We start from the raw sequence: 18529 nt of genomic DNA on the forward strand, positions 1-18529 counted from the left end.
AAACCTGTCCCGCCTCCGCTTTGTCCAGCACAAATCTCACATGTAGTGACATTTTTCAATTATTGACTTCGTGATAGTTGGCAACACTGAATCTAGCAGCTCCCTAAGTTCAGTAAAAACTACCCAACATACACTTAAACTGAGCAAACAGATCTATTCAGTTTACAGTAATTGATTTTCTTGCATATAAAAATAACACAAATATTATTATTATTACGAGTGTTAATATGGAGAAATAAAGATTCCATTCGACTGAACACATATTATAGGCTAATCTAACAGAAGAGTTAGGGCATATAAGCTGGTGAAAACGTTCTTAAACGCAGGATGTCATTTTATCACTAAAAAGGGCATTCTCCATATTCTTTAAACCACGCCAAATAAAGATAAAATCAGTTTGAATATAGATGCATGTACCAGGTTATACCGCCGTTGCGTCTAAAAATATTGCTATGTGACAATGTTGTCAAAGAAGTACTGACACACGACAGATATATCATTCATCATCATCATCATCTGTTTACCCTCCAGGTTCGGTTTTTCCCTCGGACTCAGTGAGGGATCCCACCTCTACCGCCTCAAGGGCAGTGTCTGGAGCTTCAGACTCTTGGTCTGGGATACAACTGGGGAGTATGACCAGCACCTCGCCCAGGCGGCCTCACCTGCTATGCTGAACAGGGGCCTTGTAGGGGGATGGGAAGATTGGAAGGGATAGGCAAGGATGAGGGAAGGAAGCGGCCGTGGCCTTAAGTTAGGTACCATCCCGGCATTCGCCTGGAGGTGAAGTGGGAAACCACGGAAAACCACTTCCAGGATGGCTGAGGTGGGAATCGAACCCACCTCTACTCAGTTGACCTCCCGAGGCTGAGTGGACCCCGTTCCAGCCTTCGTACCACTTTTCAAATTTCGTGGCAGATATATCATTAAGAACGATAATTATACTTTGATAGAAATTTGCACAATATTGATCCTTAGATAACTGAACCTTACAGGCCAGAGTTTTAAGCTGAAATAATTCACACGATTTTACTGGGCACCACACAATGATTGTAAGAAATGTTCATTTATTTCAGTTTCTCCTAAAGAAAAATTCAGTAAATTGATCGATGCCTAAGGAAAATATAGTACGACCTAAACCCAGGGACTGCCTGGCCGAGGCGGTAAAAGCGTGCTCGGTTCGCCCGGAAGGACGTGGGTTCGAATCCCCGTCAGGAAGTCGTAAAATTTAAAAAACGAGATTTCCACTTCCGGAAATGCATATGGCCCAAAGGTTCACTCAGCCTACACCAAAAATGGGTACCAGGTTAATTCCGGGGGGCAAAGGCGGCTGGGCGTGCCGAGGTTAACAATGGTGGAAGCCTTTACCTTCCACTCCTCGAAGGGCCTTCATGGCCTGTACGGAGGTGACTTTGCTATGCTTTTTACGACTTAAATACGAATTAAGAGCAATGCTCACTTCTAAACACTTCAAATATGAGGCTGTGGCTCAAATCCAGAAGTTTCTATCGACCAATGATCTCCATTGTGGTCTTCCTGAGCTTTATAATTTGTGCACATTGGTTACAACTATTCTCGCTACATCATCATCATCTGTAGAACGCTCTTTGTTTGCCCTAATGCGAATAAAATCTTTCGTTCGCGATTCTCAGAGTCGTATCCCTGCATTAGGAATGATGTCTATAGAGAAGGATCATCTTGTTGAGTTGAAAGCACGTGAGTGCACGTCACCAAGGAATTCTGAAGAAGGAGTCGGAGGATCGAGTTTCACCTACATGTAATTAGGGTCAGTAAAATTGAAATTTACTAAATACATTGTGCTACTCTATGGTTACTACTTGCATTCCTCTGTGGGGAATCCAGAATACGCCACTGGTAAATACAGTTTTAAACTACCTTAAAGAGAAAATGTTTGATAACAGAATTACTCCTGAGAAAGAAACAACTAAATTAAAATAGAACGACATATAGAAATATATAAACATTTGTTTATTTCTGTTTAAATACTTATGAACTTGAAATCTGGAACTTATTTTAATGAAGTTTTCTTTTGTCTCCAACCAAGCATAAATGCGATGTGTTTGAAAACCGTAGCTCAGTCCTCGGCGTGAGTCCAACTCAAAATTAGTTTCGGCAGACTTAATAGTGAAAAATTAACCGAGTCGAAATTGAAAAGAAATAGCTTCAGGTATTACAAAGAAACCTCTCCCTACAGGTGACTATTTTGTTTTAGAAAATAGATAATTTCGAAAATACTCTAACCATCCAACAAAGGGAGAAATATAGAGGAACAACAGAAGTCGAACGAAAAAGATAAAAGACATCACCCTGGGTAAAATACTACGGTGAAACGTTAAACTCTGAAACCTATAGACACTTTTCGTCACGGTGAATTTCAAAGAGGTATCATAACTTCCTGGCTGGTTTTTCCATATACAGTCAAATCTCGATATCTCGAATCACCTAGGGAGATAAATTGTATTTCGAGTTATCGAAATTTCGAGATATCGAGAATTCCCCTTTTTGAAAATGCATAGCACGTAATAAAATCATCTATGTATTGTTATTTAAGCATATAAAAATAAACTCGAAGTACGTCATCATTTTAATTGCAGTGCAACACTTACAGCAACTCGTTGAAAACAGAATACATACAATAGAGAAACATGAAACCTCTGTTGACACCTTCTATGTTCTATTCTCAAGCTTGCTTCACTTCATATAGGTGTCAACAGCAGTTATTGCTGTGAAAACACTACAATTCACAATAGAAGAGCAGCTCCAACTGCCTATGGTCAACACACCAGGGGTGGACAGGTAAGCCGAGGTCGGCCAGGAAAATGTACTCAGGGTGGGCGAGAAGTCCCAGTATCCATGTAACTATTTAGTGTCAAATGTTATTTAGGTTATGTTAGTTATGCAGGTTGGTAGCTATATTAATTGTGATTAATTGTGGGAATCAAGTGTTGGAATAGACATTGTCGCAGTCGAGTGTTAGTGTGAACCCATGGTAGAGGTACTGCCTTCGTAATATACAGGCCGTACTGTAGAAAGCGCGCCAAGCCCATCAGTTGATCAACTGAGGCGAGCTAGGCAAATGTTACAAATTGTCATTGTGAATGTAATTCATAACAATTGGGAGCTTTCTGTGGATAATTGTGACTGTTGAAGGACAGAACTTCATATTTAAGTATATCGCATATTTGTTCTTTAAATTTATCACATCAGAATCTAATTAAACAGCTGTTATTAAGATAATGAGACTTCATAGTAAAGGTTAGGTATGGTATCTTCACGTGATGAGTAATATAAATTCAACGGCGTAATTATTCTCGTGGAATTTATTCATTTAATTTTTATCGTATAACGCGTTTTTGTGGAAATATAATCTGTTGCCAATTTAAACACAGTGCATGAGAGTTCGCAGTTGTCACAATGGTAAGAACGTGTGAGTACCATGGCGAACATACAAATAACACTAATATTTTCTTCGTATGAGAGCAGAATACCTTTATGAAAAACGAAAATCCCAACCGAAAATGTAGGCTACCTGTTTCGACGAATATGTTGCACTCATTTTGCCGCGCTGATGAATTCTGCTTTTGATTTTCTTGTTACACAGATTTACAGCAGGCGTTTTATTGTTGATACAGAAGTAGCATAAAAGTGGACAGTAACAAACTGAACCTACATAATATGGTTATTTCTTGGGTTAGTAATGTTGAGTACGCGCAGCCTTTTCTTCCCAAAATTAATGCGAGTAAAAGCAAAACACAGTCTAAAAATTTGGAACTAAATGCAATTTATAAAACCTAACCTTCTGTTAAATGATTTTCGCATTGTGATGCATACATTTTAAAATGTTAAAATTAAACTATTTTTGGTAGATAAGCAATGCAACGCAATAATTAGGCCTAAGCAATTAATATTTAAGTAATAATTAAGAAATTATTCCTCGGCCATTTCCGTGAATGTGGGAAGTAACTAACAGATCTCGCTGGTCAGTTTATTAATATTTAGGAAAGCATGAGCTATTCCTAAACAAAAATATGATACAAATATTTGTGTGGAAGAAAGGGTCTGAAGGTCGGTGCCAGAAGTGTCAAGAATAAAACACAAGAAAGCTACTGTATTTATGGTCATCTAGAGGTATGGAGGTAAAGTTTATTATTATTATTATTATTATTATTATTATTATTATTATTATTATTATTATTATTATTATTATTATCATTGTACCTTTGTTGTCTCCATATTTGTACTAATACGTAATTATTATTTGTTGGTTACAATGACGAGTAAAACCCTCAAGCTTTGCCCGCGTAGATCACACTTAAGACATACTTCTCTTAATTACACAGACCTGACTTACGAGTTATGATGCGATTACAGGTGTCGATGGTCTCACCTGTTACATTAATACAACATTTGTGAATATTTCATAACTACAACGTACAGACATGTCATGTTCTTGCACTGCACGGGTCGGACGGAGGAAACCGTTCGTCTCTTTGCGTGACGTCATCGGAGCTACAGTACGGCCTGTACATCACGAAGGCAGTAGTAGATGTGAGCGGTAAGAGTTACGCTATTGAGGAGCGGTTAGCGGCAAATGTGTGGGTGCATGAACGACAACACACAGGGCAGACAATGAGACAGATTATGGTAGCATTCCAGGAAGGATTTAATAAGGCCCCACCGCGTAAAGCAACACTTATCGGCTGGGACACACGTGCTTTTGCCTCGGGCAGTGTTAAAGACTGGCCGTTGAGTGGAAGGAAGAAGATACGAGAAGAAACATCTGCTGGAATCTTTGCTTGGAAGGAAGAAAATACGAGAAGAAACTTCTGCTGGAGTCTGGGCTTGGATTGAATAATCTACGAAGTCGACGCGTAAATATGCTTTGGAACTCGGTATACCGAGGACAACAATGCGAGATTACATTAAAAAATACAGTAAGTTCAGACCTTTTCGACCGATTTTCGTAAACGTGTTATCGTATAGAGACCAGAATGAGCGTGTTTTAGCATGTCGTGTTTTGTTAACTAAATTCCCATATGCGGTGAGCAGTGCCAATGTTATGTTTTTAGATGAATGTGCTATTTATCGCAGCTTATTTGCTAGAAATGTTGTCGTCTGGGCCAAAGAGAATCCTCATTACAGAGTGGAGTCGGAAAGGAACCCGCCTCACGTATTGATATGGGCAGTGATGACATCACAACATCTGCTTGGTCCGTACTTTTGAAGGGACTGTGAATGGCGCAAATTATTTACACATGTTAAAAACACGGTTAATACCCCAGCTTGAGGAAAGACGCCTCAACAGAATGCATATGGTTGCAGGAAGACGGAGCACCTACTCACTACGCTCTTGTTGAGCGCGAGTTTCTAAACGAACATTTCCCAGGACGATGGATAGGTCGTGATTCACTAGCAACACCAGTTCCTTTAAAATGGTCACCATGAAGTCCTGATCTCACCACACCTGACAACGCGTTATGGGAAGTCATTAAGGCAGATGTATCTCTCTATGTCGTTATGCTACAGACGAAGAACTGCGCAACGCTGTTGAGGATCCATTTCGTACTATAACACCGGACGTGCTCAGAAATATGTCAAGAAGAACACGTAGGCGTCTAGAAATGTGTTTACGGCTTGATGGGGAACATACAGATATATGAAACTTAATACGTAAGTAAAATAACCTAAATAACGTTTGATAGTAAACAGTTACAGGGGTACGTGGACTTCTCGCCCACACTGTACAATAAATGCTATACTGCACTGTTAATGCCAAACAAAATTCGAATTACAGAATATTTTCTTACTCTAGGTAGGTAACGTAACTCATGTACTTCTTGGAGAGGGTGTGTTTCCGGTAGGTAACCAATAGGTTGGCCAATAGGATAATATTCACTTAAGGAGTGTACAAACTGACAAATCTGTTCAGTCAGCACATAGCCCTCGTAGAGGACGGTTCCACTAATAAAGCAGTAAATCAAAAGAAACCGCGTCTCGTCTGGCCCTTCTTGAGAAAGGGACAGTCGCAATTACTTTCCAATGTTTATCATTCCTATTATAAACCAGATTTAAAAGTTACATTTTTCTGGGGAGGAGGTAATTTACTTACAGGGAAATTACACACCTCTCCCCCGCCGAGTACTACCTTAAATAAACACTAGTAGTGTTAAGCCCCATGATCCTTTTCCCCCCTCCCCATCATTTCTTTGTGATTTCGTACCCTGCAAAATAATATTATGAAAAGTTGTATCAAAGTTAAGTTAATCTAATGTATTCAGTTCGCAAATGTTATAAACGGTATGGTACTTTGTAAGATATTCTTTGATCGAATAATTTTTTCATCTCCTGTATGCGTTGCTTACACTGTACATAAGAGAAACTCATACTTGTACAAGTAGTTCGTCGTAGTAATCAGACTTAAATCTAGACGTAGTTTGTAGTATTACATACTGTGTAACTTACTTATAATTGTTGTTCTTCCCGTCTGGGTTGTGCTCAAAACTTGAGCTGCGGTACACGATGGAGTCAGACCAGGCACAACCTACAGGGAAAGTATCACCAACCACAGCCCACTGAGGCTCACCAAAGAGTGCCATGAACTGTGAAGTAATGAATAATTAATTTATTATTTATGTTCATATTTTCATTCTTTACGTCAGTAAACATTGTCAAAATTACCATCTCGATTATAAAAACAAGTATGTTAAGAATGTTTTGTGTATTGGGTAGGCTCTAATTGGTGGAAGCTGAATGGCATTTGCTGCTGGAAATAAAATACTTTGAAACAGCGTGTTTCAAATACAGTAATACAGATTAACGAATTTCTCTACTGTCAAAATTCTGTAACATATTTCTGACGGTAGAGAAATTCGTTAATCTGTATTTCTGAATCTTTTGTATTCCTGAATCTTACGAACCGAAATGTTAGCCTAATTTCTTGAGTTATTTCTTGTTTGCAACCTCGTGACATACACAGTATTGAACCCATAATTCTACCCTGCTAAATATTGCAACATGAAAATTGCAACTACAAGACGCAACTACGAGTGCAACCGTAATTCTTTATTGCAAGCTCATCTCATCTTCCGTGGCGTGTCAACTCGAAATGGGAAGCGGCCCCCCATTCGAGCGAGATCGGAACACTTCGGCTGACGTCGGGTAATTAATAATTAACTTCTAGATAAGAGCGTTCATTGCGAGAGATTTCGGCACAATCATTAACAAAGAAATAAGTAATTATGAATTTAAGAAATATTTAATGAAGCTTAAGTCCTCAGGGTAGAAATGTATTTAATTACGCCTGGAGAGAAATTGGCATCGATATTGGCCGTGAGGGTAGACACGTGTCAAGGGCACGCAATCAAAATGCGCGCAAAATCGCCTTCACGAAATTAATTCATTAATTACGCCCGTTAAAGGAACGGGAAAAATCAGCAAACAACACCATCATGACTTGAAATTTAGGTAGAATTTTTGGGGTGAGTCTCGAAGAAATCGGTCCAGTGGATATTAAATTGTATGATTACACCACAATACATTACGACCAGGAAAGCGTGCCTAGGAAGTCTTTAAATACCCCCACCTCAGGACAGCACACACTCACTTTGTAATAGTTCGCGAGGGTGAACCTGCGTCGCTTTAATATCAAATAGAGGTCTTGAACTGTTCCTCCAATAAACTTGTGAGATTTATACAGTTAATTGGCTCGAGATAGAATATTTTTACCAAGTGGTAAACGGCAAAAGAAAAATATAAATTGACTTAGTATAGGATTCCTGAACTTCTCAAATGGAAACAGTGAATTCATAGATAGTTTTCGTGAATTTCTGGCAGACGGTGTATTTTTGTATTCGGTGAAGGGAACCGTAGACTGGCAGAGATAAACTTCGGGTTTCATATCTTGTAAACACCTGGCTAAAGGGGAGTTGGAGGCTCTCACAGACGAGCGTTGAGTTCTCGGCATGAAACGAAGCAGTTATACATATTGTGTGTGTCTAGAATAATTTATTATTTACGTGTGTTGGATCAATTGAAGTGTAGAATCTGTGTAATAATAATAATAATAATAATAATAATAATAATAATAATAGAAGAATGTGCTCTTCAATCATGATTGGCTAAGTGTTTGAGACGAGCTGGACCAAAAAGGAGCCAAGATTAACTCCGTGCCCACGACGCAGTTACAAGGTCTGTCTAATTTAAATATCATGCTGTAGGTAGAAATGTATATGCTTGTCCCGCTGAATTAAAATGTGGCGTGTGTAAATTTAAGTGTAATGCAATGTTGAGGCAAAGTGTCTATTATTCATGTCAGTGCGCAAAACTTTAAAATGCGTTTAAATTTCTTCAGAAAATGTAAAAGGTGAAGTCTTAAGTATTGTAATGAAAATCAATGAAATAATGTTCAGGTCGGTAAAAGTTACAATGATGATAATGATAAATCGTCGTTATGAGCGTGAAAAGTTAAATGTCAAATTATGCAATAATAACAATAACAATAACAATAACAATAACAATAACAATAATATTCACACCAGGATGAATTTGAGATGATAAATTATGTGTTCAGCAGCAATGCCAAGCAAGATTTGGCATTTAATTTGGGAAACTTAAATTTTGTGACACCGTGTATTTGTGATACAGAAAATCATGGTATGCTATTTGGTCTTGAGGTCCGGAAAATTTAGAGAAGTTAATTGTTAGATTCTTATAAAGTTGCTGATCATCGGATTACTTGTATTTGAAAAAGTTTTAAACAGGAAGAAATGGATTGTAATGGAAATGAAATGTTATGAGAATAGTTAGGAAGATGTTGAAGGCATATTATGCCTGTATTTAACGAGTGATGTATAATGAACAGGAGGCTGAGAATAAGAGGCCCTGTTTTTCAACGGAGAGGATTTTTCCTGAGAGGGTGTATGTTAAGATGTAACATTTCTGAAACAGGCTGTGTAAGATGACGATGTCCTGTAAGCAATCCAAGACAGTTGCCGAATTTAAAGGTGTTCAAAACCAAGTGAGCGCGTTGTAACGCCTATTTTGAGTACAAGTTGATGTTATTCCATTATTACTATTTTATGGGAGACCGTAGGTTTTGGCAATTAAGTCCAAGTGACGATTCTATGTGGTACCAACAAAGAACATTTTGTGATAGCCGACCTCACGAACAAAGTACATTCTGACACACGGTCAAGGTAATATTTGATTATTGTAAATTGAATTCTATTCTGTATTTTTACGAGACGAAATTATCGCTGACTAGAAACATTGCGGGTGAGAAAAATGAATTTTATTAGAATGATAGTTGACCTTGGGTAGATTGATGAAAAGTTACTTCACTGGACAGTTCACGGTGATACATGTTTGGAACGCTGTGATGAAAGGCCATTTGGAGCCTCACACTTGATTATGCCGTGGATATTGTGATGGTAGTGATTATTGTTTTCAGTGATATTACGTAAAATAATACGAGAGTTGAGTTTGTTTTTATTTATCGAATTTCACTGCATGTGTTGAGATTGTAATCAGGAATAGATTAAACTATTCGGACATGTTTAATTTCGATTTCACGCTTTATTGTAAGAAATGGACGTAAGTTATATTTGTAGGTTTGAGTTCATTCTGTGGCGAATTTCATTTCATTGTGTTAGATTTACAACGAGGATTATATTTAAATATCCGGGATTGTGTTTGAAGTTTCGATATCGCCTGACAGTATAAATGATGTGTAAATATCCCAACTTTGGCTCAACGATAGATTTAGGATGCTGCGTGTATTGGGTATATAAATTTAAGGATGTGTAGACACTATGCAGGCCCAACGACAGGATTAGGGCGTCGTTTGTATTTAGTCAAGCCATAGGTTAGTCATGTTTGCGAATCGACTTGAACGATGTTAGTGTCTGCAGTAGTGAATACGAATGCGAAGAGTGTTAGCAAGTATTATCAAGGCCATGTTTCGGCATAATTCTTACAAGCCAGAAGGTGCTCCCATAATAGCGTTGCATCAGTGATAGCATGAATGTGATGGTTGTCCAACATTGATACCTAGCAATGGAGACTGATCACTACCGCTTAGCCGTGCATGTTCAAGTTCGACGAACTTTCGTTTCTATTTTACACTCTCTTTACTTTATGATTTATTTGTTTGAATGCCCGGTATCTTGTGATAGTGCCGTGTGTTGACACTCAGTTAATTTATGTTGGATTTTCGCTACGAATAAGATTTCGATTCGTCAGCCGTTAATATATATATTTTCATTTTTTCTTATTCACTTTATTTTAGGTGAAACGTTGATCTACCGATCACTTGTAGTTTAGTTTAATGGGACAAGTGTAGGTAGACAGATTTATAATGGTGGTCGGAGTTATAGAAAATTGGAAAGATTTCCTTTTATTTGTTTGGATGTGGACTTGTATGTTAACAAACTTAACGACATAATAATTTTATGACCTGACAGTTGATTTAGTAAGAAAATTTTCGAGTGACTTATCACTTTACTTTAAATTCAGTGTTTGGCGTTTCTTTTAAATGCATAATGAATTAATGTTTTCTTGCATTTCGCAGTTTTGTTCCTTCAGGACGACGTTAAGATCTCTTCGGATCAAGTGGTGTTGGTTCCTTCTGAACATCTGTTTGGGGTGATGCATGTTTCAGCATTGGGATTCTTCTGCAACTTAAGGGTGTCATGAGATGACAATACATGGTGGAATTTTACAATTGCTGTTAACTTGTAATGAACACATGCTTTCTACTAATATTTAGCGACCTATCCAAAGCAACTGATAGTCGATTTGGTTTGATTAAGGGTCCATTCGGGGTATGTTCCAATATCCGATAAGATAGTAGAGTAGTGGATTAAATGTAAATCTGGAATTCTTCTTGTTGAAGGTCAGATTTTCCACGGATCGTGTGGATTAACTCTAAGTTATCGTTTGAATCAATGGTGCCCGATTTTCAGGTTTTATTCTCGTTTTCTTGCTTTTGCTGTCCACGAATTTTTTAATACTTTTTCATTCTTTGAAACGTAATGTTAAACAATAAAAAAAATTATAACACTCACGTTATGCATTGTAACTGCATTAAACATATTGCAAACTTATTAAGTGATTTTCCTGGATAACTTAATATATATTTTTATCGTGATTTAATTTGAATACATATTTTAGTAAGCAAATTTTTTCTCCTCATTTAATGTGGTTATGCTCTTTTCTGAACCTTATCGTTTGGTTACTGTAGTGACAGAGAAAAAACCCGCTACGACCCCAAGATCTAAGTGTTCGATATTGCTCTATTGAAGCAGCTGAGGCCGATGACCAACGATGGAACGGGTAAATTCAAGGGTTCAGTATTATATAAACAATCGCGTAAATAATCGCCTTATTTCACGTAAAAACAATAATTTTATACATAAGCATTTTACTTTGTAAAATAATCCTGACAGCATATAAATCAATTACATTGTTACTTTAGAAAGAAGGTGCTACTGTCTGTATCCTATTTTTATAAACGAACAGGTTAAATGGCATTTTTACCACTTCCTTACAAGTATTCCAGGAAGAACATTCAAAGTTTGGAAACGGTGTTTCTAGGATCTTTATTTGATGCAATGTCTGTCGCTGTATACATTTTCATGGGAATTCATCAGTAAGAGTGGGAATTCAAGTCTCTGAATTCTTACTCCATTCTTATTTCATAAGGAATAAGGATCTGAAAATTTTCTTCTTGTATAACTGTGCCTCCCTACCACCATTTTCTTGATTTTAGTTATGTATTGATCAGCCTGAAATTGCAGGTGCTTTATCCAGGATAAGTGAACAAATTTATTATAGTTGGGCCCACGAGAATTAAAGAATTGAACGGCGAAAGCAGTAACTACGAAGTACGCTGCGTTGTCATATTTACCTCCATCGCCGGTCTGAATGGCTCAGACGGTTGAGGAGCTGGCCTTCTGACCCTAGCTTGGCAGGGTCTATCCCGGCTAAGTCCGGTAATATTTGAAGGTGCTCAAATACGTCGACCTCGTGTCGGTAGATTTACTGACCCGTAAAAGAAATCCTGCGGAACAAAATTCCGGCAACTCGGCGTCTCAGCAAACGGTCAAAATATTTAGTGGGACGTAAAAACAATAACTTTCTTCTTCTTATTATTATTATTATTAGTATTATTATCAGGATATTCTTCTTCTTCTTCTTCTTCTTCTTATTATTATTATTATTATTATTATTATTATAATTATATTTCCTCTACCCTTTCATACAGGCTAAGTATTTAATAAAACATGTAGACTTAATGTGATACAATAAACTTTGACCCGTTGTAAGCTCGTGCTAGTAATGCCAGCATTTAAGACAGAACACGTCATTGCTGATAAATATGAGATTTCATAATCACTAACAAAATCATCAGTTTCTGACAAGAACTCCCCCTGTGGATGTGGTTTTAGAATAACACGCACGGTATCTCCTGTCTGTCGTAAGAGGCGACTAAAAGGGGCTCCAGGGGTCTCAACTTGAGAACGTGGGTTGGCGACCACGGGACCCTTAGATGAGTCCTGGCATTGCTTCGAATTATTTGTGTCAGACTTCTCACTTTCATCTATCCTATCCGACCTTCCTTGGTAAACTCTTGTTCTTTTCCGACTCTGACGACATATGAGCACTCGAGGCCTAGGGAGTCTTTCATTTTCACGCTCTTCGTGGCCCTTGCCTTCCTTTGGCCGATACCTTCATTTTTTGAAGTGTCAACCCCTTCCATTTTTTCTCTCTGATTAGTGTTATATAGAGGATGGTTGCCTAGTTGTACTTCCTCTTAAAACAATAATCACCACCACCACCACTCTTTTATTTTCCCTCCCTTCGTGGCCCTTGTTTTTCTTTGGCCGATAGCTTCATTTTTTGAAGTGTCGGATCCCTTCCATTTCTTCTCTCTTATTAGTGTTATATAGAGGATGGTTGCCTAGTTGTACTTGCTCTTAAAAGAATAATCACCACCACCACCACCACCACCATATGACAAATAACCTCAACAAATGCACATGTTAAATACAGGATAGAACTGTACAACTAGCCACTGATTAACATACAAAAAAAGTAAACTAACAACGAAAATACTATTCAGAAAACAATCAACTAACACAGCTAACACACTACCACTCCGAATAATATCACAAAAGCGACTGAGAGCAAGCCAGCCCGCGTGGTGATAGCTTCCTTAGGCGGAGCGCACACTTATTGGACAAGGGACGCGACACGTGGGATGCGACAAAAGGGACATGTTCCAAGTGGATACAGCACGTGCAATCAAGAGGAAGCCCGCACACTTATCGGTCAAGGGCATGGACTGTCCCATGTGTCAGCGGACATGTCCCGTCGAGGTATCGCCTGTTGCATTTCGTAGGACGTGTCCCATCACTTCGCACGTGAGTTTGGTGTAGTAATTTCAATATATGCAGCTCAATAGAGGCAACTACTACAAATTTTATAGCGGAAGTGGAGAAGCATGGTCCATATGTCAAGATATCTGGCGAGAAATAGGAGAAGCATTCAGCATGAGTGTTATCAATAATCTTTCAGCTGGTAGAATAGGATCCCTGATGTTTTTTCTCAATTAGTGGCTTTACCATATGCAGTAACTTTTGAAATGTCTTCCAGTTCATTCTGTAATAAAATGTATGAAATTATGAAGGATCTTAAGTTTATTAGCCAAAACGAAAGCACCATTCTCTTGGCAGTCCACGTTATGCGAGTATGAGTTGACCCAAAATCTCTTTTTTCGTCTAGTCACCCGACTTCTTCGTAATTCTCGAAGTACTGTAACAACAAGCCTCCCAAATCACTAGAGGACATCTTAACTAATGGCCCACAGATGTGCATGTACGTGGCCTATGGGACACGGGACAGGACAAGTTATTTCAGTCGTGTCTCCTGTCCCATGTCGCGTGTCCAAGAAGTGTGCGCCCTGACTTAAATGTGGCGTCGCTGTTAGCGTTGCCATAGCAACAGATCATTTTCGAGCGGCGTTAGTCAACTTTTTCTCGCCGGTGGCGCTAAACGTCAGACCCCAACTCTCGTGGGCCTTAGTATAATTAATCTTCTACTGCAGTTATAAATAAAGTGAATTGCTTGTAAATATCAAGAAGAAATTTGTGATTTGCAACAAACTGAGTGTGTTGACATGAGGATGGATGTCAAAAGTGTCATAGAACTATGAAAATCATTAAAAGAATCACCTTTCCTGCATCATGGATGAGACCAACCAGGTGGAACCAATCTTCAGCAGGATGAGCTCGGCGGATACGTTCTGCTGTCTGGAAGGCGTGAACGATATTGGGAACATCCGTGTCAGGATCACTCTCATCTAGCAGCTCGTTCAGTTTCATCAGCACATCCATCATGGGGGCCTTCAAATGATTGAACGTGAGCCAATGATCCATGCGACCTGCACCAGCCAGTTACAAGCTTATTGGACTTTAAACATCATTCTACAGATAGTTAGACAGTGTTTACAGTGGGTAGAACAGAATGGTTTGGAATTGACAAGCCAACGGAGTGTGTTGTCGCTTTTACTCTTCATAACTATGGTGGATAACATCTTAAAGGCAGCAAGGGAAGATTATAGAAGGGGAAATAATGAATGTAATGAAGTTTGTGGATTATGTGATCTGGGGAGAAGATGAGGTGGAGGCACAACAACAGTTGAATGTACTGAATTAGAAGGATTGAACAATGGGGATTGAGGTTCAGTGTGGAGAAGTGCAAGGCAATGATGAGTAGAAGAATAAACATTAAAAAAAAAAAAAAAAAAAAGGAAATTGAGCTATCAAAATTGGAGACCAAAAATCGATCTCCAAATGGTAGAACACTTCAAATACTTTCAGTAGCGGCGCTAAGAAGCTCGCTGCCCACCCCCGCAATAATTGTAAATGGGGCCCCACGTTTCCTGATAAGGAAAGTTACAAGTTTATTTTGTAGTACAAAATTGTATATTATTACAATGAACAACAACGACGATAATAATAATAATAATAATAATAATAATAATAATAATAATAATAATAATAATAATAATGTTACACAATTTAGCTTTCAAGTTCGAAGGAATTTAAGTAATACACTTATATAGTTCGAACACGCACGCACACAATTATAGTAGCCAAAACACGCTGACCATCACAATATTAAGAAATAATACCTTCCGAGGACCAAATAATTTACTACTATTTACAACTCCACCGTCCATCGTAGGCCTATTTAGCTACACGGACTGCTGAGAGTTATAAACAGGTTCGAGACTTCAGTATGTCTTTGTTACCGCATCTTCGCTGACTACTGGCTTCTCAGAACGGGCTAATAGTCTAGTTACCTTGCTGGCTAATTACTTCAAAAGCCTTGCTGATTGTTATGAGTGGCAACAAGGGATGATTATTGTTGGAACAGGTTTGGGAAACACATTATTTTAGAAATAACTATCGTACTCCTATTAACGAAAGAAGCTCTGCACTACGACGGCCTAAGTGTGGAATAACCCTCTGTAATACATATTGTGTTATGTGCTGTACCTTTATCAATATGTAAAAACAGTCTTCAGCTACTGAATTAAGGAACAGTCATGTCCCCTAACAAGCCCCCCCCCCCGCGGGGTCAGCGGGTTCCTTATCGCCGCCACTGAATACTTGGGAAGTGAACTTAAAGAAAATGGAAGAATGGATATGGAAATTAGTAGAAAGATACAACTTGGGAGTGCGTTTTACCACAAGGTACGGAGATTAATATAGAACAATGATGTACCAATGGAGGCTGAAGAAGTAATGTACAGGGGATATTGGTACCAAAATGACGTATGCAACAGAAGAAGAGAGTACTGTAGAGCACAGGCAGCTGAAATAAAATTTCTGTGGAGTATGGTACAGGAGACAAGGCGGGATAGAGTGAGGAATGAAGGCATACGAAACGAGCTAAATGTGCAAAAACTAAATCATAAACCGGAACAGAACAGTTTGAGATTGTTTGAACATGCCAAGCGGATGAAAGGACTACCAAGACAAACACTCGAAAGACAGATGACAGGGAAGAGAGGACGAGGAAGACCGAAATTACTATGGTCGTCTGTCAAGAAGTCGCGTGCATGCGCGGTAAGGGGTGCGGAGGGTAAGCATTGCTGTTGCGCATGCACTAATCTCAAGTCTCAAGGCCTGACAATAAACACCGTTTCTGTCCGCGGTGATTCTTGCGATTTACTGTAAGTACTGCATAATGAACAGTTTAATAATGAACACGCAACTCTTTCAGAGAGCTTGCAGTGTTTATCATGACTAATGTTTGTAGCTAAGAGTGTAGTATCTGTTACTCCTGCCGTACCTACAAGCAGCCGCGACTTCTCGTGAGACGCAGAGTACGATAGATGAACTCTGTGAAGCACAGCATAAGACAACGGAACTTGGACTGAAACACAGTGTTGGATGAGGAATGTTGGAGAGACGGGAGGAAGCGGAAATTAACTATATTTGCTCCCGCCCGGTCTCAGCTGAAAAAGGAGAAATGTTGATGACAATGACGATGATTCATAGTTAATTATCTGATGGTTAGTACCAAATAATACTAGTAATAAATGGGATAAGCTACTAGGGGCTTTTATGGTCTCAGGAAACATCTCAAGTACTAATTAACAACCAGGGAAACTAAGATAATAATATATAAAGTTCTGGAGAAACCGGTACCCCATATGCTTCTGAGACTTGGGTGTTGTCAACATTTTATAAAAGACAACTGGGCGTATTTTAAAGGAAAATTTTAAAGTACATTTAGACCATGAACCACTTGAAGAACATGGGATACGGGAAGATATTACTTTGAATTTCATGAATTGTTTGATGAACCAGATATCCTCATAAACATAAACTTCAGAAAGCTGGAATGGGTTCCACACTTCCATGCCGGAAGGAGCAAGAACATATTACGTGCATTATCAATTTTATTATAACGTATTACCAAATTAACTAGAGTTCCTTTAACCCAACTGAACGACACCGAATTAATATACATTATAATTTTTACAAACTTACAAACTTCTAACTAACATACAAACTAATCAACTAACTTACTACTAATTCACGTAATATTACTCCTTATTAGCAAGAACTTCGCTTACTAAAACCTGACAAAAGAAGCAAATGTCAGATACTTGTATTAATGCATAAACTCCTACACATTAACTCGCCTCAGTACAGTACAATTCTCTAAATTTAAATGTCATTTTCTCTCCTTCTTACTGTAACGCTCGCGCTCGCTCTATCCTTGCAATTCCTTTTCACCATTCGTCTACATATAACAGTTCTTTTACTGTGACCGGATTCAACTTTTGGTATTCTTCACAACAATCAGTGTTGGGGACAGTGATTCATTAACTAAGTTCAAGAGATCTCGCCGAGAGTACCAGTTGAAAGCTACCAATTGACTGACGTGTGCACTTTACAGCTGAGTGTGTAAATTGTTCTCTTTCTCTCTCTCTCTTGTCGGGCTGGGTGGCACAGGCGGTTGAGGCGCTGGCCTACTGACCCCAACTTGGCAGGTTCGATCCTGGCTCAGTTCGGTGGTATTTGACAGTGCTCATATGCGTCAGCCTCGTGTCGGTAGATTTACTGGCACGTAAAAGAACTCCTGCGGGACTAAATTTCGGCACCTCGGCGTCTCCGAAAATCATACAAGTATTTAGTGGGACGTAATATTAGGCTATTATTACGGAATGGTTCTGTTGTAAATGTATGGGTGCGATGCAGCTTCCTAGTTTTAAATGTCCATAAGTTTTTTGTTAACGAGTATTTTCACACAGAACAAGTTGTGGTCGGTTCTCAGGACCATGAGAATGTATGCACCACACTAAAATTCTACATATGCTCCAGCATTGTTGACCAAATGATGTAAACATATAGGAATGTCATCAATCGACTTCTGCAGGAAATTTCCGATGAGAACTCTGATCCTCTCCTCTAAGTCGTCCAGAGTGCGTGGCTTTGTTTGGTACACTTCTTCTTTGTGCTAACCCCAAGAAAAGAAGTCACATCTGCCAGCAAGATGGAGCACCACCTCATTTTGCCTTAGTCGTTCGTGACTGGTTGGATGAACTTTCCAGGACGTTGACTAGGACGGCGAGGACCACATGAATGGCCTGCTAGAAGTCCCGACCTCACCCCTTGTGACTTCTTTTTGTGGGTCTGGGCCAATGAAGAAGTGTACCGAACAAAGCCACGCACTCTGGACGAGTTAGAGAAGAGGATCAGATCGTCCTCGGAAACGTACCTCAGAATTTCCTTTCATCCAACATCTGCTTGATGAGTATACTATTGATATCCCGATTTTTCAAGATGACAACAACAAAGTTCGTCGGGCTGGGCGCATATGTGACTGGTTTTGTGGTCACTCCTGGTCACTCCCCCATCCTATTACGTCTAGATTGGCCTGCAATGTGGCATAACTTGGATGCGATGTACCTGCACAACCTTGTGGACTCACT

The 18529-nt window shown here is 39.0% G+C and overlaps 1 protein-coding gene across 1 annotated transcript in view; it reads right to left on the reverse strand.

Moving 5' to 3' along the window:
* Positions 1-18529, reverse strand: part of LOC136866524 (inositol oxygenase) — a 53831-nt gene that overhangs the window by 23911 nt on the left and 11391 nt on the right. The window contains exons 3-4 of the mRNA XM_067143571.2: positions 14250-14458; positions 6481-6617 (exon numbers count right to left, since the gene is read on the reverse strand). Of these exons, the coding sequence (XP_066999672.1) occupies positions 6481-6617; positions 14250-14458 (346 nt within the window). The remainder of the gene's footprint in view (positions 1-6480; positions 6618-14249; positions 14459-18529) is intronic.

Source organism: Anabrus simplex, chromosome 3 (assembly GCF_040414725.1).
Source record: "Anabrus simplex isolate iqAnaSimp1 chromosome 3, ASM4041472v1, whole genome shotgun sequence".
Classification (NCBI taxonomy): domain Eukaryota; kingdom Metazoa; phylum Arthropoda; class Insecta; order Orthoptera; family Tettigoniidae; genus Anabrus; species Anabrus simplex.